We start from the raw sequence: 23,867 nt of genomic DNA, 5'->3' as shown, positions 1-23,867 counted from the left end.
CCACCTATGCCTCCATCTTGGCCAGACTAAAGGTTTTATTTATTACTTATCTTTAGAGAGAGAGGAAGAGAGGGAGAGAAACGTCATTGTGTGTTGCCTCTCACACGGCTCCCACTGGGGATCTGCCCAAAACCCAGGCATGTGCCCTGACTGGGAATCAAATCTGTGAACTTTTGGTACACAGCCCATGCGCTCAGTCTACTGAGCTACACCAACCAGGTGTGGATGACATTTAAAGTCATGTGACATAGGTAATAGGTCTAGATAAAGACGAGTGTCAAATAATAGTCCCAAAATATTTCAACATATATATGCCAGAACTTACCAAAATACACAGTTCGCAGTTTCCTTGTCAATTTATTATATGTGCATTTTATCATATACTATACTTCAATAAAGCTTTTGCCAAAAAGGGGGGGTGGGTGGAGTAGGAGGACTTAAGCTCCATCCCACCGTGATTTCTGTTAGGCTAGAGTACTTCCTCGTTTACAACTATGAACTTGGAGGTTTTGCGATACATCTCAACACCAGACCGACAAGTCCTGAAAAGATGAACTGTGTTTTTCTGCTCCTAACCAGACGTAAGGGGCTGGTCGAAGGTAGCACCCACTCAAGAAAAGAATAGGATGCCCCCATTATTTCGTACTAGTCGGAAATTAGTGATGCTGCATCCGGGGCTTCCCAGACTGTCATAAATGCTCCACCTACGCTGCGCGCTGGCAGACTCCAGCCCGCCCTAGTAGTGGCAAGCCACGCCCCCACCGATTACCGGCACGCCCCGGAGTTGCCGGTGAAGCGTGCACCAACTCCGCCGGGGGGCGGGGCTGGACGTGTGGGCGTGGAAATGCAGTCGTGTGTACAGCCCCACGCTACCGGAAGCGGAAATTGCTGTCGGCACCGCCGGAGTATACGTAACTGCCGTCGTGATGCCGAGGGGTCCCAAGCAGCAGCCGTCGGAGCCCGAGTGGATCGGAGAAGGGGAGGGCACGAGCCCCGCAGGTGAGGCTTGTGGGCAGGGAGGGAACAAAAGAGGGAAAAGAAGAGAAAGAAGAGTGCCCCTGTTTTAGGAGAGGATCATGGAACACGAGACTGACCGGGCCTTGCGGGGCTACTGCGCATGCGTGCATTGAGGTGAAGAAGCGTTTTCCCAGTCAGTAGTGAGTTTAGGGTGCGGGGCGAAAGAAAAGTCACGCGTGTAGCTCAGGAACTTAAGTTGGACTGGGCAAAGAGACAAGGAAGAGCATATGGAACCGGAGGAGAAATGGGGAGAAGTATGAAAGTCCTCTATTATCTTTTGGACATATTCCGCACCACACTGTATTCTACATCCCACAGAAGTACTTGAGCAGTACCCGGATCTCGCCGCGCCATAGTGCTGCTGAGCACGTGTGTGCAGACACACCCCCCCGAGGAGCCCATGATCCCACCTACTTCTTGAGAGAGGATGGCTCCTTCATGGGCTCTTTCATAAGGCACATCTGACTCACCTGGAGCACGAGTGAAGATGCTGGGTTTGGGGTGTGGATGCTTGGAATGGGGATTAAGGTTTACTTGGAAACAGCGAATGTTTGTTGAGCGCTTGTTTTTAATTAAACACTGTATATATTGTGCTTTGGTCGGGGGAGGGAAAAATATGAAGACATACTGCCAGCTTTGAAGGCACTTAATAATTGCAGTAGGTACACAGTGACCAATTTTACAAGCATTTATTGGATGCCTGTGCAAAGGAACCAGGAATGTAGTATCAAAGATACACCTTGCTTTGAAGGAGCATCCAGTCCAGTGGAAGGGACAGAAAATTAATTAGTCAGTGGTTGACATAGTATTTTAGAATGCTTGAAAATGCTACAGGACTGAGAGAACAGACATCATACTCAGACATGTAGGGTAGGAGTCTTAGCAAAGCCTCCCAAGAGTAAATTCATTCATGGAGGATCAGTATGAGTTGGTTAGCAAGGAGAACATTCCAAGCAGAGGAAAAAGTGTGTGCAAAGCTGGATTCCACTATTGTTTGGCCACTAGTGTGATGGAGTTGGAAAGATGTGCAGGAGACAGATAATGAAAGGCTTTATACACTATTCTGAGGAGTTTAATCCTCAAGACATTAAGAAGGAAGACCTACTGAAGTGCATAAGGAAAGATACTATCAGTTCACCCTAACAACACTGAACAGTGTAGAATGACTTGATTTGGTGGAGACTGGAGGCAGGGAGACTGTTTAGGAGGTTGTCAGAATGATCCAGGTAAGAAGTGGTAAAAGAGTGCCCAAGGGCCTGAAGAATGAAGAGTTATTAAGGAAGTGGCATTGACCAGAACTGGGAACTGACTAATGGAAGGGAGAAGAATTAGGGATGACATTCACCTAAGTAACCCAGTGGGTAGTAGGGTATTAATTGAAAGCAGTATGGGCTATAGGCTGAGGTGTGGGAAGAGAGTTTTGAATGTTGAGTTTGAGTTTTCTGTGCAATTTCTAAGAGGAGATGGCAGGGAGAGAATTTGTTTAGTGGCTGTGGAGAGAGATCTACACTAAAAGGGAAGACACAGGCAAGGGTAGTTGAAGTGTTGGATGTGGATTCAGATTGAAGTGAAGTAGGATACAAGATGGGAACCCAAAAGAATCTCAACAATTAAGGGAAGTAGTGCAAGGTAGTAGTGCAAGGAGGCTGAGGAGGTAAGATTTAGAGGCAAGCAGCCAGAGACACTGAGGCAAACCTGGAGCAAGCAGGATTCCTGAAGTTAAATAATGATGTGAGAGAAGTAAAAGGTAGGCAAAATCAAATGTTGCTTGAAGGTCTAAATGTTGCAACTTAAGGACTAAATGTTGCAAATGAGTACTAGAAAAATAGTTTTGGGATTGAGCAACTAAGGAGAGAGTGATAACTTTGTCAAAAGTAGTATTCATGAGGAGGTGACACCCAAAGCAGATTGCAGTATATCTGAAAAGGAATGGGAGTGAGGAAGTAGAGGTAGTGGGGACAATGCTTTTGAGACCCAGTGAAGACAGGATAGAAAACACGTGATGGAGAGAGAATATTGTAAGATTAAGGAAAGTGTTTTATTTGCCTTTGAAGTTAGGAGCAGCATAAGTGGTGTGTAAACGGGAGGGGCTTTTATAGGAGGAGAGATGGAAGGTACAATTTAGCTTAGCCACCACGTTTACCTTTTTCTGTTTTTTTGTGATTAATCACACTTTCTCACAATTGAACCTGTACAAGGCTTTTCCTCTCTGTAGTCAGGAGGGTCAGAGTGAAGTTTAAAGTACAGAAGAGATGGGCTGCTTGTGTTAGTCCTTGAGGGAGGTAATGGTGCCTGGGATTTGTCACTGCTAGATGTCAAGGTGAGCTGATCATGTTACTTTTTTTTTCTTTTTATGTTGTCCCTTCTTAATGCACTTCAATGGATCCTTCTTAATGTCTAGGATTAGGCTCCTTGGAATAGCATATAAAGCCTTTCATTATTTCTCCACATCTTTTCAACTCCATCACACTTGTCATCCAATACTGAGATCATATTGTGAAGTGTGTTATGGATGGAGGACTTCAGCATGCCTGGGACTAAATCAAGGAGCCAGGAGAAGTCATTGTCCAGAACATAGGTGTTGGTAGAGAAACAGAGATATAGCAGAAAAGGTAGGTTAGGGCCCTTTCAAATTGAAGCTCTAAATTGTAGGGATTGTCCTCATTAATCACTAGTTTTCAGCATAGTAGATATGCAGTAAAACCTTCCTGGATAAATGATTACTATGGGTTACATGGAATTCTGGTCTGAAAAGTACTTTAATGTAGTAAATAGCAGAAAGCCATTGGGGTTTTTTGTTTGTTTAAGCTAAACAATTACAGGAGTGCTTTTGGATAAGATGAGATGATTTGGAGGGAATATGATGGTGGATAGGCCTGGACATGAAGGGAAATTATGAAGCTGCTGGTTATCTTCCAGACTGGTTGATGGTGGAAGGGAGATAGGGAATTAGACATAGTGCACTGCCCTCAAGGAAATGAAGATGGACAGAAGGGGGAGGCTGGAAATTATTGTTAGTAAACTTTTAACTTACTAATTTTAGGAAGAGAGAAACATTGATTTGTTGTTCCACTTATTTGTGCATTCATTGGGTGATTCTTGCATTTGCCTTGACTGAGGATCGAACCTGCACCCTTGGCATATTGGGATGATGCTCTAACCAACTGAGCTACCTTGCCAGGGCCAGTCAGTAAACTTTTATTTACTTCCTTCTTTGCTCCCTGGTAACGTAAACTACTGGTAAATAGTGCTGCAGGTGGCTAAGAGGAAAGACTCTATTGGGTCACACAGTGTGATCTGAGCTAGAATGCTGTACAAGCAGAGCAGATGGGTCATAGACCCAGATGTTCAGTACCTACGAGACACTCATTTAAATGGCCTGTAAGTTTCACAAACAACAGTTTGTCCTAGTTATCTTTGTCCTACCTTGGGTGGGGAGAGGGAATCTTCTCTTCCGTTATTTCGAATTAATAAATGATACCATAGCCCAACTAATTTTGCCAGCTGCATACACAGAAATCATCTCTGGCTGCTCTTTCTGTCTTTCCACCTCTACCATCACCTGATTTCTACTTTCTCCCTCCCTACTGCCACCCTAAACCAAGCTACCATTGTTTGTCTCATGGGACGGTGCAAGTATGTAGGGAATGATAGTTTTACTAGAAAAATAGTAAAATAGGATAGAGGCCATTGAGTGCTTTGCAGATCAGGATGCTTTGAAATTTGCAGATAATCGTTCACAATGTCTGCTTAACCTTCTAGACAAAGTGGTGAAGAAGGGGAAAAAGGACAAGAAGAATAAAAAGACGGTGAGGAAATGAGGGTTGAAGGTGACAGTTGATTGTGAGTGTTTCCATGTGAAGATAGTGGGAGGTCTGGGGGGAGAAAAGACCTTGTCAAAAGAGGAAACAAGGCATGGGTGGAAGGGATGGTCAGTGGGCCTGTGTGTGACAGAGGGGCTTGGTGGGTCTCTGAGCCATATTTACCTATATCTGAACTCTGTAGTTCTTTGAAGAGCTGGCAGTAGAAGATAAACAGGCTGAGGAAGAAGAGAAAGTACTCAAGGAGAAAGAGGAGCAACAGCAACAGCAGCAGGTACAAGTGTCAGGGGTCCACTAACCCCTCCCCAGTCTACATCAGTTCAGCCAGGTGATGGGGAACTCTCTGTGAGGCAGAGATACTGTAGGGACCAGGGCCTCAGACTCATTCTTACGCTCTCTTTGCTTTTAGCAGCAAAAAAAGAAACGAGACACCCGAAAAGGCCGGCGGAAAAAGGATGTGGATGATGATGGAGAGGAGAAGGAGCTCATGGAGCGTCTTAAGAAGCTCTCAGTGCCAGCCAGTGATGAGGAGGGAGAGGGTAAATGAACTGAGAGGAATGGGTGCCTGGAATCCCTGAGCCATGAAGAGTGAAATGTCTCATTCCTTGGTCTGTGAGTTTGGTTTAGATTCAGGAGCCAGACATCATTTCCTGCCTCATCGTCTTTTCTTGTCGTTTCAGTACCTGCCCTGACACCCCGAGGAGGGAAGAGAACCAAAGTAAGCCGTCTGCATGATTAACGACACCTCAGGGGTACAACCTCGACCATCCCACTGACGGCTCTGGCCTTTTCATTCTCCAGGGAGGTAATGCTTTTGCAGCCTTGATTCAGGATCAGAGTGAGGAAGAGGAAGAGGAGGAAAAACACTCTGCCTCTGCTAAGCCTGCCAAGCCAGAAAAGAATCGGATCAATAAGGTGAAAGCAGTGGCCTTGGTGGGTATTCCCACTCCATGTAGCACCTTCTGGCGGTGGTGTGCTAATTCCCTAGCTTGATTTCCTGCTCTTGAGCCAGCTCTTCTAGATCTGTCTTGCTTAAACTGTCACAATCAGCTTTTCTTTAAAAAGATTTTATTTATTTTTAGAGACAGGGAAAAGGAAGGAGAACGAGGGGGAGAGAAATATTGATCAATTGCCTCTTGTACACACTATTTACTGGGGACTAAAGCCACAACCCAGGCATGCATGTATCCTGACCGGGAGTGGAACCAGTGACCTTCTGCTTTGTGGGATGACACCCAACCCACTGAGCCACACCGGCCAGGGTGAAAAAATCAACTTTTTAAAATATTCTTTTCATCACTTGGAAGTCTACAGTGATTCTGTTGCTTTCAAACTCAAAATCTAAACAGAAGCCTTCAAGTCTGTGTTCTTCCACCCAGGGATCTTCCATGTGTACCTTGCAGATTGGCCTGACGGCATCCAGCTGACTATTCTCTTTTGAAGCCTTTATTCTTTATGCTATATCCTCCATCTTCCCTAGAATGCCGTCTCCAAGCTCATGTCCATTACCTCCTCAAGAGTCACCCTCTGAAGGAAGCCCTCTCACTGTATGATCACCCACCCGTGCAACTCACTGTGCGACCCACAGGCAGATGGTTTCTAGTTTTCACTGTCTAGTCTCAAGTTGGAAGCCAGGGTTTTTCTTGGTGTCATTTCCTCCCTAGTACCACTCAGTACAGTCAACTTCTAGGCTTCCTAGAAGTGCTTGTTAAGCAACAAGGTAGCAAATTAATTTGTGTATGTGTGTCTCCATGTCCTCTCCAGGCTGTATTTGAGGAACGACAACCAGGACTCAAGAACAAAAAGGGGAAGGCCAAGGTGAGTCAGTAAATTGGCAGGAGGTTGTGATGAGTCTCAAGAATTTGAGCATTTTATTAGACCTGCTATCTTTTCCATGTTAGCCTCAAAATAAATTTTCCACTCTGGACAATGAACATGAAGAGGATGAAAAAGAAGAAATAACAAAGGAAGATGAGCCACCCCAGCAAGGGAAGGAGAAGGCCAAGGAGGCGGAGCAGGTGTGTATTTTGCTGCTGGGGGAGTGGGCCAAGAACTGGGGGTGCTGTTACTGTGCACAGCAGGAGTTGGCAAATGTCTGTAAAGGAGTTGTCACATAGTTAATATTTAGCTTGGAAGGCTACACACAGTCTCTGGCCCATATTTTTTTCTCTCTCTTTTTTTAACGACTCTTTGAAAATGTAAAAACCATTCTTAGTTCAGGGCCGTATAAAAATAGGCCACAGGTCAGATTTGGCCTATGGGCCATAGTTTGCAACCCCTGATCGAGAGAGGAAATGACCTGACATTAGCCTCTGACGATTTGACTTTGTGCCTTGAATACATCTTTCTACCTTCTTGGTTCTCAGTTATCTCATCTACGTGGTAGGAGGGAGTCTAGTGATCTCTACAGCCTCCTGTGTACTTAATGCTTTCTCATTCTGGATTCTGCCCCATCCCTCAGTGGCTGTATTTAGGGCTTCCAGACCTTTTCTTTGAATGTTAATGTGTAAGCTATAGTAACACTTGATACATATGTGTGGCATAGAGCCTGGGATATTTATTCTGCCGTCAGTTACATTGCGTCAATAGTTCTGTACATAAATGCCTATACATTGTTTCATCCATACTCCTGACATCTACCTTGTACCATTCGTTCTGACAGAAATGCACAGGAGACCTGGGGTAGGTATGAGAACGAGAGACGGTCCACCCTGATATCTTAGGACTCTAGGTACAGAAGGAAGGAACTGACCGTCGAACTGGGAATGGATGACATGAAATCTGAGTTCTAGGAGGGGACCTTCATTTTTTTTCCATCCCTTAGTTCTCACTGGGTTCAGAGGAAGAAGAAGGGGAGTCTAAGGCCGACGATCCCTATGCACATCTTAGCAAGAAAGAAAAGAAAAAGCTGAAGAAACAGGTAAGACCTTAGGTTCTTAGTGGTCAAAGGCAAGAAAATTATTTTTAAGCTTCAGCTAGGGGACATGTGAATTGAGGGGCAAGAAGGGGAGCTTTGAGTACTACTTCAAGTAAAAGCATCAGAGTAGGGAAAGAACAATGTTCTGTGAGCCTTGTCTCAGTATCCGATGGGTGACATGGGGTGGTATTGTGGTGACAGGAAACTGGCAGACAGTGGCTTTTCCGTCCTTAGATGGAGTATGAGCGCCAAGTGGCTTCATTAAAAGCAGCCAGTGCTGCTGAGAATGACTTCTCTGTGTCACAAGCAGAGGTGTCCTCCCGCCAAGCCATGCTGGAAAATGCATCTGATATCAAGGTAAGGATGGGTTTCTCCAGCTCACCAGGGAAGTGCTGCTTCTCCCACCTGCGTGGCCCTGGCAGCCAGGGAAGTGGGGTATGAGTGGCCTAGTCCACTGCAGGAAAGCTTGCAGGCATTTTCTATACCTTGAGTTCTGCTACCTTGAGCAAGAAGATAGAAAAGTCAATAGAAGCGTAGCATGTCCACCCTTGTAGGGAAGTAAGTGAGACAGGCCTGTTGGAGGCAGCAGGCAGGGAAGGGGACTGGTCTGATAGGAGGAGGGGATTGTGGCAGAGGTCTCAGTTTGTCAGAGGCTTCCTTGCAGGGAGAAGTCTGTAGCTACCATCTGAGAGGGAAAATTCTCACTGTTCCCATTCCTTCTGTACTGCTTCCCTGATGGCTGCAGCTGGAGAAGTTCAGCATCTCAGCCCATGGCAAGGAGTTATTTGTCAATGCAGACCTGTACATTGTGGCTGGCCGCCGCTATGGGCTTGTGGGACCCAATGGGTGAGTAGAGGAGGGGCTGGAAGGAAGAGGAGAGAGTTCTCAGTGATGGCCTAGTCCTAATAATTCTCATTCCCCAGCAAGGGCAAGACCACTCTCCTCAAGCACATTGCCAACCGAGCCTTGAGCATCCCCCCCAACATCGATGTGTTGCTGTGTGAGCAGGGTGAGGCCCCTGGTGGGGAGGTGGTTCCAGGGGCGGGTGTTGGGGTGGCCAGTCAAGAAGGGAAGCAGTTGTAGTGGGGTTGGAAAGGTTATGTGGGGAGTCTGGGGACTGGGACTGGAAAATGATGCTAAAGAAAGAGGGAGGAAGTGAGGATATAGAACATTTCATTTGGGACAGGAACAAAGAGCTGGGCAGGGTCAGGCAAACCAGAAATGGATCTGAAGGGAAGAGGGAACAGGATCCGTCACCCTTAGGGTGGCTTGACTGTCTTCCCCGCCCCCAGAGGTGGTAGCGGATGAAACACCTGCAGTGCAGGCTGTTCTTCGAGCAGACACCAAGCGATTGAAGCTGCTGGAAGAAGAGCGACAGCTTCAGGGGCAGCTGGAGCAGGGTGACGACACAGCTGCTGAGAGGCTGGAGAAGGTAGAGGACTCATGGCACAGGGTCATGGGCTGAGACTTGGGGGTTGTTGAGACTTCAGACATGTAACATCTTCCTCCTCCCAGGTGTATGAGGAACTGCGGGCTTCTGGTGCAGCAGCCGCAGAAGCCAAAGCCCGGCGGATCCTGGCTGGTCTGGGCTTTGACCCTGAAATGCAGAATCGGCCCACAGAGAAGTTCTCAGGGGGCTGGCGCATGCGTGTCTCCTTGGCCAGGTGGGCAGCACCCCTGTCACCCTCTCTTTAGCCTCAAACCACCCGGCCCTTTCTCATGTTCCCATTCTTCCAAGGCCAGCAGGGAGGTTCAAGGTTGAATTCTCTCTCCCTTATCTGTTGTCAGACTTCAGGCCTCTTCTCCATTTCTCTCCCTACCTGGTGGACATTCTCATTGATGTCTCCTGCATGGGAACTTCTTAAGAAGAGATTGGAAGGCCTGTTCATGGTCTCAGTCTCTGCCTACTAGTAGCTGCTCTGGGGTTCTCTGAGCAAGGGTCTTCCCTCTCTGATCCTACACTTTGCTGCCCAACCCTCTAGGGCGCTGTTCATGGAGCCCACCCTGCTGATGCTGGATGAGCCCACCAACCACCTGGACCTCAATGCTGTCATCTGGCTCAATAAGTAAGTCACCCTTCAAGCCTTGGCATCAGTAGTTCTCTTGCTGCCTTGTTTTCTCCAGCTCTTCTCTGCTCTGCCCTTGATGCACTCAGTCCAGCTGCCCTTTCCCTCCCTGTTCCCATGTCTGTCTGCTTCCCATGACTTAACTCAAACCTGACCATGGTGACCTTTCCACACTCTTCTCTAAAACCCAGCTACCTCCAGGGCTGGCGGAAGACATTGCTCATCGTCTCCCATGACCAGGGCTTCCTGGATGATGTCTGCACTGATATAATCCATCTTGATGCTCAGCGGCTTCATTACTATAGGGGCAATTACAGTAAGTAGGGTCACTCATGGGTAGAAGAGAGAGGTGAAGCCCTGAAAAGAGGCCTGGGAGGGAGGGCCATAGGGACGTGGTGATGAGCTGGGTCTTCTCAGCATCTAGACACTGATGCCTGTCCATCCCATCCTCCTCAGTCCTGATTATTCCTTTGTCTGCTGGGGAGAGGATACCCAGTGATGCCCCTCCTCCTCCTCTTCTGCCCCAGTGACCTTCAAGAAGATGTACCAACAAAAGCAGAAAGAACTGCTGAAGCAGTATGAGAAGCAGGAGAAAAAGCTGAAGGAGCTGAAGGCAGGTGGCAAGTCCACCAAGCAGGCGGTAAGGTCTTCCTGTGGTCTTCTGGGGACGAGGGCTCTTTTCAGGAGAACAGAGAAAGAACAGACCCTGGGGAATCAACCTGCGTTTCAGGGACCACTGTGAAGGTACAGATTTCTCTCTCTCCCCCTTCTCTCCAGGAAAAGCAAACAAAGGAAGCCCTGACTAGGAAGCAGCAGAAATGCCGACGGAAAAACCAGGATGAGGAGTCACAGGAGACCCCTGAGCTCCTGAAGCGTCCCAAGGAGTACATCGTTCGCTTTACATTCCCCAACCCCCCACCACTCAGCCCTCCTGTGCTGGGCCTGCACGGTGAGCCACTCTAACTCAGCAGCACAGGGTGGAGCATGGGTACCCCAGCTCTCCCCAGCCGTGGGTACCCTGGCTCTTCCAGAGCCAGGACATGGGGGAGGGACCTTCAGGGTAACTGAATAGAAAAGAAACTACTTCCTTTCCTGGCTCTCAGGTGTGACATTTGGCTATGAGGGACAGAAACCACTCTTTAAGAATCTGGATTTTGGCATTGACATGGACTCAAGAAGTGAGTTGGTTTGGGTGGGACAGGAGCTACAGGGAGAGTGTCTGGGACTTCTTTGACCATCTCTCTTGCTTCTTGCAGTCTGCATTGTGGGCCCTAATGGTGTGGGGAAAAGCACCTTGCTCCTGCTCCTGACAGGCAAGCTGACTCCGGTGAGTCCTGGAGCCAGGCGGGGAGGCCAGTGGTGGGAGTGCATGGGAAGTGTGAAAACTCGCTCTTCGCCCTAGGCTAGAATCAGGGAGCCCTTCTGCAGGGGAAACTAAAACACAGAACTTACCACAGATGACTCGTTTCCCTAAGGGATTTGGAGCAGGGGTACCCCCATGTGGGTTTTGGTTATACAAGAAACATATTACTTGTAGACTGATTCAAATTGCATAAGCCAAAGAAGAGCGTAGAGATAACCAGTATTAATTTTCATGGATAGCTTCTTTTTTCCTTGGCAAATGTGCTTTTTTTAAAAAAATAAAAACAGGCTATCACAAGAATTGTCCTGTAGCCAGCTTTTTCCAGATAATATATATCAAGCATTTTTCCATGCCAATAATTATATGGATAAACCAGATTTGACATCAGTCTTTTCCGTTTTTTATTTATTTATTTTTTAAGTGGGGAAGGGAAGGAGAAAGAGAGGGAGAAAAATGTGTGTGGTTGCCTCTTGTGTGCCCACTACTGGGGGCTTGGCCTGCAACCTAGGCATGTGCCCTGACTGGGAATTGAACCAACAACCCTTTGGTTCACAGGCTCATGCTCAATCCACTAAACCACACCAGCCAGAGCTGCCATCAGTATCACAGATTTTTTTGATTTTCACTAAACAACAATACTATAACAAGTATTCTTACTGTAGATCTTTATGAATTCAGTTTTTCTTAAATTCATTGCTTTAGGACTTTGGCAGTATATTGCCCTAAAGTGCTTTAGGTAGGTTGTAGCCACCTGTCCTCCCTCCATCTGTCACTCTTCTGCTGAGAGGGCCAACACAGAGTAACCTTTAGGAAGGTGCTCTTAGATTCTCCTACAACCTGTCCTTACTCCCTCTTTGAGGTGGTGCCCTGAGAATGGGCCATTCATGAGTCTCTCTGGGTAGCAAGGGGTGTTCTTCAGTTGTGGTCAGTCCTCTCCTGGTTCTGAATCTGTGCTTTGTCTCCCCTCCTTCATTCTCCATCTCTTACTCCCTTTTGCCCCAAACTTTGATTTCCTGGTGTGCCTTTGTCACATTAGGAAGAACTTTCATAATCCCAGACCCATTCTTGTGTTTGTCTTTCTGTTAGAAAAGTTGGGATGTGGCCCTACAGCACCTTTTTTCTTTCCCTCATCTTACCCCTTATTCTTTTTTTGCAGACTCGTGGAGAAATGAGAAAGAACCACCGGCTGGTAAGTTGGCTTTGGGAATTAGGGAATGAGTCGAAGAGAGGAAGTGGGACTTTGACTAACCACCTCCTCTCCTCTGGGGCAGAAAATTGGCTTCTTCAACCAGCAGTATGCGGAGCAGCTGCGCATGGATGAGACACCCACCGATTACCTGCAGCAAGTCTTCAACCTGCCCTACCAGGATGCCCGGAAGTGCCTGGGTCGCTTTGGCCTTGAGAGTCATGCCCACACCATCCAGATCTGCAAACTCTCTGGTAGTACTGTAGGAGGCTGGGGAAAGTGGTCCTCAGTATTCATATCCACAGCAGCACCCAGAGGCAGAAGGGAAGAGGAACCAAGGCTTGGGGGCCTCAGTACACACACAGACACACATTCAGGGTTGATCTGCAGAAATGCAAGGCAGTCAGAGTGTGATGGGTCTCCTATTTCTCTGCTACAGGTGGGCAAAAAGCCCGAGTTGTGTTTGCAGAGCTGGCCTGTCGGGAGCCAGATGTCCTCATCTTGGTGAGTGAGCTGGAGTGCAGGCGAGGGGTAAGTTACAGATAAGAATCCTAATGCTTAGTCACTGTATACCTCCTCCCCCGCAGGATGAGCCCACCAATAACTTGGACATAGAGTCAATTGATGCTCTAGGGGAGGCCATCAACGAGTACAAGGGTGGTGAGTTAGTTCAAAATTCACCTCTTTCTTCCCCTGGGGACCAGGCTTCAGCGGCCTTTGGCTAGGGCTTGATCCCTTCTTTCATGCTCTGATTTTCTCCTCCTGCTTTCTCCCCACCCTCATTCTTACCATCTTTCTTCAAAGCTGTGATTGTCGTCAGCCATGATGCCCGACTCATCACAGAAACCAACTGCCAGCTGTGGGTGGTGGAAGAGCAGAGTGTTAGCCAAATTGATGGTGACTTTGAGGACTACAAGCGGGAAGTGTTGGAGGCCCTGGGCGAAGTCATGGTCAACCGCCCCCGAGAGTGATCTCCCTTCCCGGAAGACCAGCTTGTGTGGCCTGGATGCCCCCTGTTGTCTCTCCATCTCCACTTGGAAGCCTGCCTTTGTTCTGCAGCTGACAGGGAGGCAGAGGTGGTGTTGATATGATTTAGGATGCCACTTTGATTGCTTCCTTTCCTCTGAAAGATTTGTCTGTTCACTTTTCCTTATAAACTGGTCTGGCCTTACTTTTGACACTTCTCTGTGCCAAAAGAGATGACCATTCATTATCTTGGGTTCCCTCCAGCCAAACTTAGGTGGCCAGTTGTCGTGAGTTTCTCTCATCACTCTGCACCCTGCCTCTGGTCCACTTTAAAGCTTCAGGCCCAGTGGGCTCCTGGTCTTATGAGTGGTGCTGTTCTTTTTTTTTTATGGATTTCATGCTGACTTTGTGATACAAATGGCTGTGGCAGTTCAACTGAGGGAGAAGTCTGAGGCCTGAGCTATTATCTGGCATGTGGTGTGTGCAGTCTCTTGTCTAGTTGGAGACTCGGGGGCAAGAAAGGAACACTGCTAAACTTGAATTTCCCTGTACAAGGGGAAGGAATAAAGGAAAGGAGTTACTGGTGCCCTGGCTGTTTGGAGATTCATGGGAGCTGGAACTGTTTTTTATCTTGATTTTCTTTTTTTCTTTCAAGTAAAGATTTTATTTATTTATTTTTAGACGGGTGATGGGTGGGAGATAGAGAGGGAAATATCAATGTGTGGTTGCCTCTCTTGCGCCCCCTACTGGGGACCTGGCCCATAACCCAGGCATGTGACTGGGAATAGAACCAGCGACCCATTGGTTCACACAGGCTGGTGCTCAGTCCACTGAGCCACACTAGCCAGGGCTGATCTTAATTTTCTTTACTCAGAAAATTTACTTAATTTTCTGGTGGCACTTAGTATCCTCACTTCTCCACTAATACAGATGGATCTAACCTGTACTCTTAACTGCACTTACAATGATGCTTGCTCTCTGAGGAGCCTACCTCCCTTCCCCTCACCTTTCAGAGAGGAAGAAGGGAGAGTGTCCAGGACACTCAAGTCTTTCACCTTACAAGGTCTGCCCTGTGGTCAGGGACCAGCTACTAAATGACACAACATGTAGAGTACTTGGAGTTACACAAGGAGAAAGACAGAGTCTGCCTTCATGGATAGTTAGAGAAGGCTTAGCAAATAAGACATGAATGTACATTGTGATAGGATTAATTGCCAGTGTATGGTTCTCTAGACTCTTAAGTTGCTACATGCTCCTAGAAGGGAAAGATTATCTGGAATGGGATTTTTGTCGGGATCACTTGAAAAAGAAGAGGGGTTTGAATAATGAGGGAAAGGAGAGCCGTGTTTGGAACCACAAAAGAGCAGATCTAAGGCTTGGAAGGAAGAAAACCAAAACTGTATAGGAGTTAGTGAGAAAATATGGCTGGAATGGCCACTTCTTCATTTTTGAAAAGGTGGGTTTGGAAAGTAAAATACAAAGGTGGGTGGTGATTTTAGGTAGTGATGGGCAAGACGAACTGTAGAGCCCTGATTGGTTTAGCTCAGTGGGCTTGGCGTCATCCTGCAGACAGAAAGGCCCCAGATTCAATTCCCGGTCAGAGTACATGCCTGGGTTCTGGACCAGGTTACCATTGGGCACGTATGAGAGGCAACCAGTTGATGTTTCTCTCTCTCCCTCCCTTTCCCTCTAAAAATAAACAAGATCTTCAAATAAATAAATAAATAAATAAATAAATAAAATAAAATAAACAGGCAAACTGTAGTCACTTACAGGGGTAGACCCCATACTTCTGTGGGGAAGAGGCAATCCTGAACTACACAGGGTTGGAAAGGACAGGACAGATGGAAGGACCAAGATGGGAACTGAAGACAGGGTGCTCAGTGTAGCTTACCTTTTCTAGCAGAATATAAAGAACTGTTTGGTTAAGACTGAGGTCGGAACTCTAATTTTGGGAAATTATTTTCTGTCCAAGTGAATAAGTAATACTGGACCTCCAGTAAAAGTATTATACTGGAAGTGCAGTTCTGGTGTGGAGACAATTGCAGAGGTGCTATCAGGTCACCTGTCCAATTTAGAGATAAAGCAACCCCCTTCTAACATAACTGGTAAAAAAAAAATTAGGGTCTTGAGTAAGATATGTGAAATTTCCACAGTTCACTGAAGTATCATAGAACAGTGGGAGTCAAGCTTCAGGTTCACTTACTAATGGTGTGGCCTTGGACAAGCCTCTTTTTTTTAAAAATATTTTATTTATTTATCTTTAGAGGGGAAGGAAAGGAGAGAGGGAGAGAAACATCATTGTATGGTTGCCTTTCGTGCATCCCCTGCTGGGAACTGGCCTGTAGGGAACTGGTCTGCAACCCAGGCATGTGCCCTGACTGGGAATCGAACCGCGATTATCTGGTTCGCAGGCCCATGTTCAATCCACTGAGCTACACCAGCCAAGGTCTGGACAAGCCTCTTGGTACGTGTTTTCTAAAAGATGAATATGATAAAAAGTACCTACCTTACAAGTTTATTAAGGAATTCAACATGTAATTATTTGTAAAGTGCTTTTCAGGTTTTTTTTTTTTACTTTTGTTATGTGCATTTCTTGTTACACTGTACATTTAAAATGATCAGTTTACTGATCTAGATGATACATAAAATAGTAGGAATGTCATTTACAAAATGAATACCAAGGTTTTGCATTTCAAGTTTTTGATCACTAATTTCACTACAGGTACTTAAGATGTTCCAAAATAACTTCTATCCAAGGGCATACATTTTATATCTTTCATTAATATACATAGTAGATAATGTAATGAAATTAATAATGTACTTAAACATGGGCAAAAGGATGCTGCCCCCCCCCCCAAATAACAGCAACACTGAAATGGAACGTGGGAAAAATAACATTTACATGGTACAGTGTATGAGTAACTTAAAGCCTGGAAAAATGCAGTTCCATCAACTGAATAATTTTTTCATAAACAGCTTTTAGTACCCACAAATCTTACACTAATGTACATAATGAGCAGCATGGATGTTTCCATAAAGTAGTTCTGTACATCTTCCTAGTGAGGAAACAGACTCAGGATGCTCATCTGCTCAGCCTTCCCAGGCATGGGGTGTGCTGCGCCTGGAATGAAGGCCTGGTTGTGTCATTCCAGGGTTCTGGGCATTCTGCCTAATGTATAGAATGTAGACAAGAGGACCAAAGTGTAAGAGGGGTGTGAGGGCCAAGGTGGGACTGTTAGGAACACTCAAGGCATTTTAGGAAAGACTTGTCAGTGTTAATGATTTAAAACTGAAAGCCAGGTTCATCCCTGTGGTCACACACAACTCCAAGGAGTCCTTGGAATGGAAGAAGTTGCCCCTGAGAGTTTTAGACAAGCAAAAGTGGGAACTGAGTGGTGCCCTGGAGCATCTCCTGGAGGCAAGGAGAGAAGGGATGTCATGTTTACATGGTGTGATTAGGAGAGACTTCTTGAAGGAAGTAATATTAAAGCCAAGGCCTGAAGGAGATGAACCAATCGGATGAGTGGGAAAGAAGAGCCTTCAGGGAAGGCACTGGAATGCGTGATGGTCCAGAAGCTGCAAAGACACTTAAAACCTATTTAATGTTATTAGTCAATGTCAACCCAATAAATTCAATTAAAAAGTTAAAAAACAAAACTGGAAAGACTTTGACATAAACAAAGAATATGGCTTGAGCTGGGGCCAGGACACATGGGATTTTATAAAAGGAAATGTGGGATGTGGTCCTAGGAGCAATGGAAGGCCATTGGTGGTATTTACACAGGAGTGTAAATTGATCTGGTTTTCATTTGTACAAAATTGCCCTGGGTGCTGGGTGGAGAACAGTGGATGAAGCAGACAGGAGAGGCAATGCCAGAAGTTAGATAATGCCTTAGAAAGGAAATACCCTTCTGCTAAGAAAGGATGGAAAATAATGTAAACTTGGGTGTTTTCAGATAAAGAGAATGGGGCTCACCTCCGAGGTTGTGCCAGAGAATAGGGAGAGTTAGGAAGTCTGACAAGCAGCAGTGAATGTTGAGTTAGTACAGGACTAATAATTTGTACTGGGTCAAGATGGTAATATTTTGTCGTTTTTAAAAATTGGTTTTAGAGATGGAGAAACATCACTTTGCTACGACACTTACTCATTGGTTGCTTCTTGTATGTGCCCTGACTGGAAATTGAACCTACAACCTTGGCATATGGGGATGACGTTTACCTGGGCAGGGTGGATTTTCTTTTTATGATTAGACTCCCCAGGAACAGAAGTAAGAAATACAATGATGATGACTCAGAACTGGAGATGAAATTGATGCACTCAGGGGAGGGTTGACAGACATTTGAAGTTGAATGAGTATTTGGGGAAGGGGAACATGGAAGCAGAAAGGAAGAACAGACCAACCTAAATGGGAGAGAGGTACCTACAGGGCCTGATTAACAAACGAATGGGTCAATGGGTTTGGTGAGATGGATGAGATGTTCAGCCTCCCTCCCTAAACACCCCTTTCAAAGGAAATTTTTAAAGTAACAGGTTACTTTGGATTTCCATGGAGAATTTGATAGAAAAATGACTAATTAAAAAAAAAAAAGATGTTATTTCTCTTTAGATGGGAAGGGAAGAGAGGGAGAGAAATGTCAATGTATGGTTGTCTCTTGTGTGTCCCCTGCTGAAAACTGGCCTACACCCAGGCATGTGCCCTGACTGGGAATCGAACTGTGGTTGTTTGGTTCCCAGGCCCGTGCTCAATCCACTGAGCTACACCAGCCAGGGTGAAAAATGACTAATTTTTAAATTAGAAAAAAAACCTTAAGTTCTATTTCAAGTTTCTTGTCCTGAACTGTGTGGCTCTGTTGGGGGGCATCATCCTGCAAAGTAAAAGGCTGAGGGTTCAATTCCCAGTTAGGGCACATGTCTAGGTGCATGGCACATACAAGAGACAACCAGTTGATGTTCTCTCCCTCCCTTTTCCCCCCCCTCTAATAAATAAATGAATTTAAAGGTTCTCTTGTGGCCTGTTGCAGGAGATAGAGGGAAGGTGGTGAGAAGTAGGCAAAAGACCAGGAGAGCAATGCAAATTAAAGAATGACCTACTATTGCGCAGGTGGCAAACACAAGGCCCCTCCACCTTGTTTTATCCAGCCCGGCACCTTGTTTCTACCAGGCAGCAGTGCCAAGCTCCTTGCCCCTAGTTAGGTAGTAGTTACATTTATACGATCCTAAAATATGTGTGCATTGATTGAGTCCTAAAATTACATGAAGGCCCTTTGAAGGCATGTGAGAGGCTGATGTGGCACCTGGTGAAAATGAGTTTGACACCCCTGAACCGTGTTCTCATGTTTGCTGTTTTTTCTTTTTACTTCCTTGGTATTTCACTTCTCACTTTGGCCTTTAGATTACACCCACCTCCCAAGTCCTCTCCTAAGTGCACAGAGTAACAGTAGGTTGACTGCCTGTTTCTCACTTCTGAGACTTGAAAAGCAGAAATCTTCCCCACTGGCCTTACTAGATATAAATGAGGCCTGTTAAATTTAGGAAGTTGCCCTCTTGTGGTCTGTCTTGGAAAATACAGCCAAGAAACTTGTAGAGTGGCTTTTCATTGTTTTCCAGATCTGCATTAGCAACACCAAGGCAGGGAACTTGTTAGAAATGCAAAATCTTGGGATCCATCCCAGACCTACTGAAGCAGAAAATTTGCTGTCCCTCACCCCCAATCTGTCTTTTAACAGGCCCTTCAGATGTTCTGATGGACACTGAAAAGTTGAAAACCATTCTTCTCTCCCTCCAAAATGTACTTCTAATTTCTAGCTTCAAAAATAGCAGGTTTAAATAACTTCCTATTTAAAGTTAACCCTCTCCATGTTTTGGTCTCCAAAACCTCCTGTCTTCCCAGAAACCTTATTCCATCAACTAGGCCCTGAATACCTATCTGTAATAATTAGGAATAATCTTGATCCTACATTTCCTTGAAGCAGGTGAATTTTCCTCTATCTCTGCAGCCAGTTTTTGGGAAGAGCAGTTAACACTTTCCTTGCTTCTCACTTTCTCCACTGGAACTTTCAAGACATTGCTCTTGGATTTCTCCTTCCTCCACCCTCACTTAAATTCCTTCCCTGAACAATTCCACAAGGCTGGCAGGTCCAGCCACAACTGCTGTGCCCCTACGGCCTGCAGTTCCAGCACTGAGCTCTGCATTCCAGAGGCCTGTTTCTTGCTCAACCAGTGCTGATCCTCCAAGGCTTTCAATTCAGAATATTCCACTTAAGCAGTCTTTCACTTAGTATCAACTCTGTGGCTAGTTCAAAGGTCTGCAACAGGTTCCACTAAGGTTTGTATTAATGTACCTAAAGAGCTGATAATGGCTGGGTTTTGTTTTTTAACAAGTCCAAACACACCAGGGGTTAAATAAGCTGCTTCTCTTTCCACTGTTTATTATTAATGTACAAAATATACAAAACCAAAAGAAAAAATACTCATCCTCAAATACATAGTGGCTCTAACACAAGACCCTGCACAAAACCCAACCAATCCACTGTTTTCATAGAAAACAACTGACACTGAGACAGGCGAAGGAGTGGACTGGGTAAGGACCAGCTGTGTTGTTCAGTGCACCCAGGAAGGTGCTTGGCAGGGATTCAGAGGTGGCCTCACTCCAACAAGGTCCCAGGTGAGGATAGGAAGCCTGCTAACTCCCAAAGCGGTGCATGTAGTGTGACTGTTGGGCCCAGCGTGCCAGGGTTCAGTTCATGAAAAGCTGGTCTCACTGAAGGATTTTAATTTCCAGAATGAGCTAATATATGCAAGGTGCACCAACACCACCAGCCAAAACCTTCTCTGGATGCAAATGTGAATTTCCAATCATTGAATCCAGCAGACCCACAATGTTCACAGGTTACAAAGTCTTACTTGAGAAAGGACTCCAAATGTGTCCAGCTAGGGAGGGAGTGGGGAGCTCTTTCAGTGCAGTGGGATATCCAATACCCCTTTTTACCATCTCCCCACCCCATGAGGAATAATGAACTTGGCTTGGATGATATCATAAGTGCAACTGATCCCATGTCAGAGCTCTGTGCATGGGGAGGACTCAAAACAGGAGGGTACAGGTGTTCTCCAGGATAACCAGCTTAGGTTCTCAGACATTAAAGGTAATACTAGGAAAGGGCTTGGGGTTATAGGGCAAAATCTCCTCACAAAATGAAGCCAACTGGGTCTCCTCTTGAGCAGTCAGGGTACAGAATGTGTCATCTCTCCTCCCCAGACTGGAGGAGCGTGTGTACACCAATCAATGTGCACCAGTGATCAGAAAACCCCCATGAACACGAGCGGGACTGAGAAGGCCTGCTCCTCCTCAGCTGGGGAAAGGACAAACGGGCCTCACAGAAGCCATAACAGGGTGGAGAAGCAAGGCTACAGCCCATGGGGGTGGGTATGGGAAAGGCAGGAAGGGCTCCTAGGGCAGGGGGGGGCCATTGACCCCTGGGTGGTAGAAGGCACAGCTGTTCTCATAGCGGCAGTTGCCCTTCATCATGAAGTGTCGGCAAACAGGGCGGTTTGACATGTCTGGAAAAGAAAGTGAGATGGTTAGGTCAATGCCACTCTTACCCACTTCCAAGTCCACAGCATCCTGAAAACTGTCTTTCAGAGAGACAGAGCCTTGAGGATTTGGGGGAAGGACACAGGGTAGGAATAACCATGCATGCTAGGGATAGGCAACCTCATGTTCTGTGGGGCATACCTGCGGGAGTGGCACTCCCAGAATCTAGAATGAAATAAAAGCCATATGGGGGGCAGGGACCATCCTCACCTCCTCCATGGCTGTGGCCTCCATCGTGCCCTCGGTGGCCCCCTCCTCCATGGCCAGGGCCATCGTGGCCGCGGTGCTCATGAGGTGGTGGCCCTCGATGGTCATGGCCTCGATGACTGGGGACGTCATGAAGCCGGTGGCCATGGGGTCCCCCATGTCCAGGACCTTCATGGGGGCGATGTCCACCATTTCCACCCATACTCCCACCAGGACCTTCATGAGGACGATGGCCACTGCCACTGCCCATGCCACCACCAGGGCCTTCATGAGGACGATGTCCTCCACCCATGCTACTGCTGGGGACCTCATGAGGACGGTGCCCACCACCTCCAACCACGCCCCCAGCAGGGCCCCCTCGTCCATTTGGGGGTCCTCCTCCAGAGCGACCTCCTCTGGCCCCTCGAAATGGAAGAGGAGGAGGAGGAGGTTCATTTCCTCCTCGGCCTCCACGACCTCTATGGTATGGTCCAGGACCTGGTCCTGGACCCCCCCGCATAGGGCCACCCCGCATGGGGTCACCAGGGCCATCCCAGAAGGGATCACCCCCCCGGGGAGGGGGTGGGGGACCCAGGAGGCGTGGACCCACAGGCCCACCAGGGCCCCCAGGGCCTCCATGGGGACCTGTTAGGAAAAAAAAGGGAGAGATACAATGTCAGCTACCTATTATATATTTAGGAAGTGCTCCCTCCTAGCCCACACCACCTTTTACTTTTGATCAATGCTATCACCAGACCAAAGCTAAGCAGATAAACTCACTGTCACCACCTACCTGGCATAGGTCCCCCAGGGCCTGAGGGGAAATGCTGTATTCCCTTGGGGCCCCCAGGGCCTCCTTGTGGAAAACCATTGGCTATTGGACCAGGGCCTAAGAGTCCATGAGGCACTGTTAATGAAAAAAGGAGTCAAACAGTCAGCAAGAGGATTCTAGAAGAGTGATATGACCTCTCACTTAGTGTACCCAACTGATGCACAAAGACTAACCTGACAGAGCAATGCTCTCCGAGTCTAGTCTTCCCTTTCAATGTCTGGCATTGAGTGCCAATACTCCTATTTCCCCAACTTCACTGCAGGCTTCCTCCCCCAGCCCCAGGCTGGCCCTGATAATTACCCAGCATCTGCTTGATCTTGTCTGAATAATCTGGTTGCTTCAGCAGTTCCTCGGAGGGATGACTATTTGGGCTACCCTGTGAGGCAAGATCGATAGAAATCAAGGTCAATAGAGAGCAGCAGTCCTCACCAGCAGAGAGGGAGAGCCAAAAGAGGAGGTAAGTGGGAAGATGAAGAGGATGGGGGTAAAGGAAGGGGAATTCCAGACAAAGTAGAAAAGAGGAAGGGCTCATACCATGATAGAGGTGAGGATCTCTTGGACATTGATGCCTCCTCCTCCAGGACCCTGGGGGCTCTTCCCAGCACCCATGCTTCCCATAAGATTGGCCAGAACAGGAGGCAACTTGGAGCCACCTGCCCCGTCAGGTGAACCACCAGCCTCCCCAGGCTCCAGAGTTTCAGCATATGGGGTCTCATCCATGGAACACTCCTGAAGCAGAACAGAACAATGAGGACTAACTGTAGAAAAAGAAAGGCACGGCGAAAGCTGCATTAACCTCAATCACAACCCCTATCACCACATCACACTCACTCACCTCATCTAGGGGGATGAGCTTTGGAGGTATAGGTTCGTAGGACTCAGGATCAGGCTCGTGAGGGCTAGCAGTAACGCCGCAGGTGAAGCAAAAGAATGATGATCAAATTATTTATTCAGGCCCTGGAATTTCTTCCTAACCTCCACCCTCTTAATCATCCCAGGGCATGCTCCCCTCAGGAGTCCATGCGCTTAACATCCCAGGGCATGAACCCCATTCTGCTCACCTTTCCTTGTTCAGGAAAAGCTCCTGAAGGATTCCTTTCTCCCGCTCAGCCTGGATGTATCGCTCCTGGCTGTTGCTTCCAGGGGTCACAAGAGGTGAGGGCAGAACCAGGGGCCGGGGGCACACCCATGGCACCTTTTCCTCCATGTTGTCATGGCTCAGACGCCGGGCAGTCTCAAATGCATGTCGGTCTGACAGTATCTCTCGCTTCGCTGCCTCACCAAAGTCCTTGATCTTATTCACATTTACTATTGGCAACAAGGAAAAAAAGCAAAAGAAAGTAAGTACAACCATGTCTTTTTAAACTCTTTATACCCACCTATTATATAGAAAACTTGACTTCTAACCTCGTTCAGTTTCATCTAGTTCAAAATAGAAATATTCTCTCAGTTTTCCCTCCTCAGGCCATGACACAGTTTTCCTCTTCCTGCCTTTTCGAGTCAGCTGGCTGGCCTCACCAGGACTTTCCACTGGCTTTGCATCCAGAGCTCCTGACTCCAAAGAGGCTGTAAGCAGAAGAGGTTTCAAACCCAGGTCCTTCCTCTTGGAAAACCCCTAAATCTGGACCACTTTCTAGACTTACCTGTATCCAGGAGCTCTGGGACTTCCACAGGTGGAACTGGGGTCCCTGGACGGTCTATGTCCATAGCCTCAGAAGAAGGTGCTGGCTCTGGGGAAGAAGATTTGGCTGTGCTTGGCTCTGTGCTTGTTTTCCCTTCAAATGGGCTTGGCTATTATAAAAGAAAAAGTTAATGAGCTGACAGGAAAGCCAAGGTCAATGCAAGGCAATTAACCCATGGTTCTAGGCAAGATGACCCAACCGTTCATATAAATGAAAATGTATGTCAAATGCTGTCC

General features: G+C 46.9%; 2 protein-coding genes across 6 annotated transcripts in view; one reads left to right on the top strand and one right to left on the bottom strand.

The window, feature by feature from the left end:
* Positions 1-884: 884 nt before the first annotated feature.
* On the top strand, positions 885-15,857 carry ABCF1 (ATP binding cassette subfamily F member 1). Of its 4 annotated transcripts, none has more exons than XM_037141323.2 (25): positions 885-999; positions 4,780-4,826; positions 5,023-5,112; positions 5,251-5,377; positions 5,519-5,556; positions 5,640-5,753; positions 6,603-6,656; positions 6,740-6,856; positions 7,663-7,758; positions 7,990-8,112; positions 8,501-8,601; positions 8,679-8,764; positions 9,048-9,187; positions 9,271-9,419; positions 9,738-9,821; positions 10,013-10,137; positions 10,349-10,461; positions 10,599-10,770; positions 10,925-10,999; positions 11,078-11,148; positions 12,341-12,373; positions 12,456-12,624; positions 12,810-12,874; positions 12,958-13,030; positions 13,175-15,857. In XM_037141323.2, the coding sequence occupies exons 1-25, from the start codon at positions 927-929 to the stop codon at positions 13,339-13,341; spliced, it is 2,502 nt and encodes an 833-aa protein (XP_036997218.2). In that variant the 5' UTR covers positions 885-926; the 3' UTR covers positions 13,342-15,857. The 4 variants fall into 4 exon arrangements, with proteins under 4 accessions (XP_036997218.2, XP_036997216.2, XP_036997217.2 ...); XM_037141321.2 differs by having other exon boundaries at positions 5,640-5,771; XM_037141322.2 differs by having other exon boundaries at positions 5,248-5,377.
* A 3,881-nt stretch (positions 15,858-19,738) lies between these two features.
* PPP1R10 (protein phosphatase 1 regulatory subunit 10) overlaps positions 19,739-23,867 on the bottom strand; it is a 39,522-nt gene continuing 35,393 nt past the window's right edge. For both annotated transcript variants that reach the window (XM_053667412.1, XM_037141328.2), the window contains exons 12-20: positions 23,593-23,740; positions 23,357-23,515; positions 23,011-23,257; positions 22,785-22,848; positions 22,484-22,678; positions 22,250-22,325; positions 21,911-22,024; positions 21,142-21,762; positions 19,739-20,897 (exon numbers count right to left, since the gene is read on the bottom strand). In XM_053667412.1, coding sequence (XP_053523387.1) covers positions 20,788-20,897; positions 21,142-21,762; positions 21,911-22,024; positions 22,250-22,325; positions 22,484-22,678; positions 22,785-22,848; positions 23,011-23,257; positions 23,357-23,515; positions 23,593-23,740 — 1,734 coding nt within the window. In that variant the 3' untranslated portion in view covers positions 19,739-20,787. The remainder of the gene's footprint in view (positions 20,898-21,141; positions 21,763-21,910; positions 22,025-22,249; positions 22,326-22,483; positions 22,679-22,784; positions 22,849-23,010; positions 23,258-23,356; positions 23,516-23,592; positions 23,741-23,867) is intronic.

This window comes from Artibeus jamaicensis, unplaced genomic scaffold (assembly GCF_021234435.1).
Source record: "Artibeus jamaicensis isolate MK-2021 breed Jamaican fruit bat unplaced genomic scaffold, CSHL_Jam_final contig_469, whole genome shotgun sequence".
Lineage (NCBI taxonomy): Eukaryota > Metazoa > Chordata > Mammalia > Chiroptera > Phyllostomidae > Artibeus > Artibeus jamaicensis.
Note: the sequence above shows the minus strand (reverse complement) of the source record. Positions and strands in the feature narration are given on the sequence as shown.

Bases quoted from the DNA above. Each gene is read 5' to 3' on its own strand.
- ABCF1 (XM_037141320.2), top strand. From the start codon at position 927: ATGCCGAGGGGTCCCAAGCAGCAGCCGTCGGAGCCCGAGTGGATCGGA. The intron at 4,827-5,022 runs GTGAGGAAATGA...TGAACTCTGTAG, and splicing joins ACAAGAAGAATAAAAAGACG to TTCTTTGAAGAGCTGGCAGT. The intron at 10,771-10,924 runs GTGAGCCACTCT...CCTGGCTCTCAG, and splicing joins TCCTGTGCTGGGCCTGCACG to GTGTGACATTTGGCTATGAG.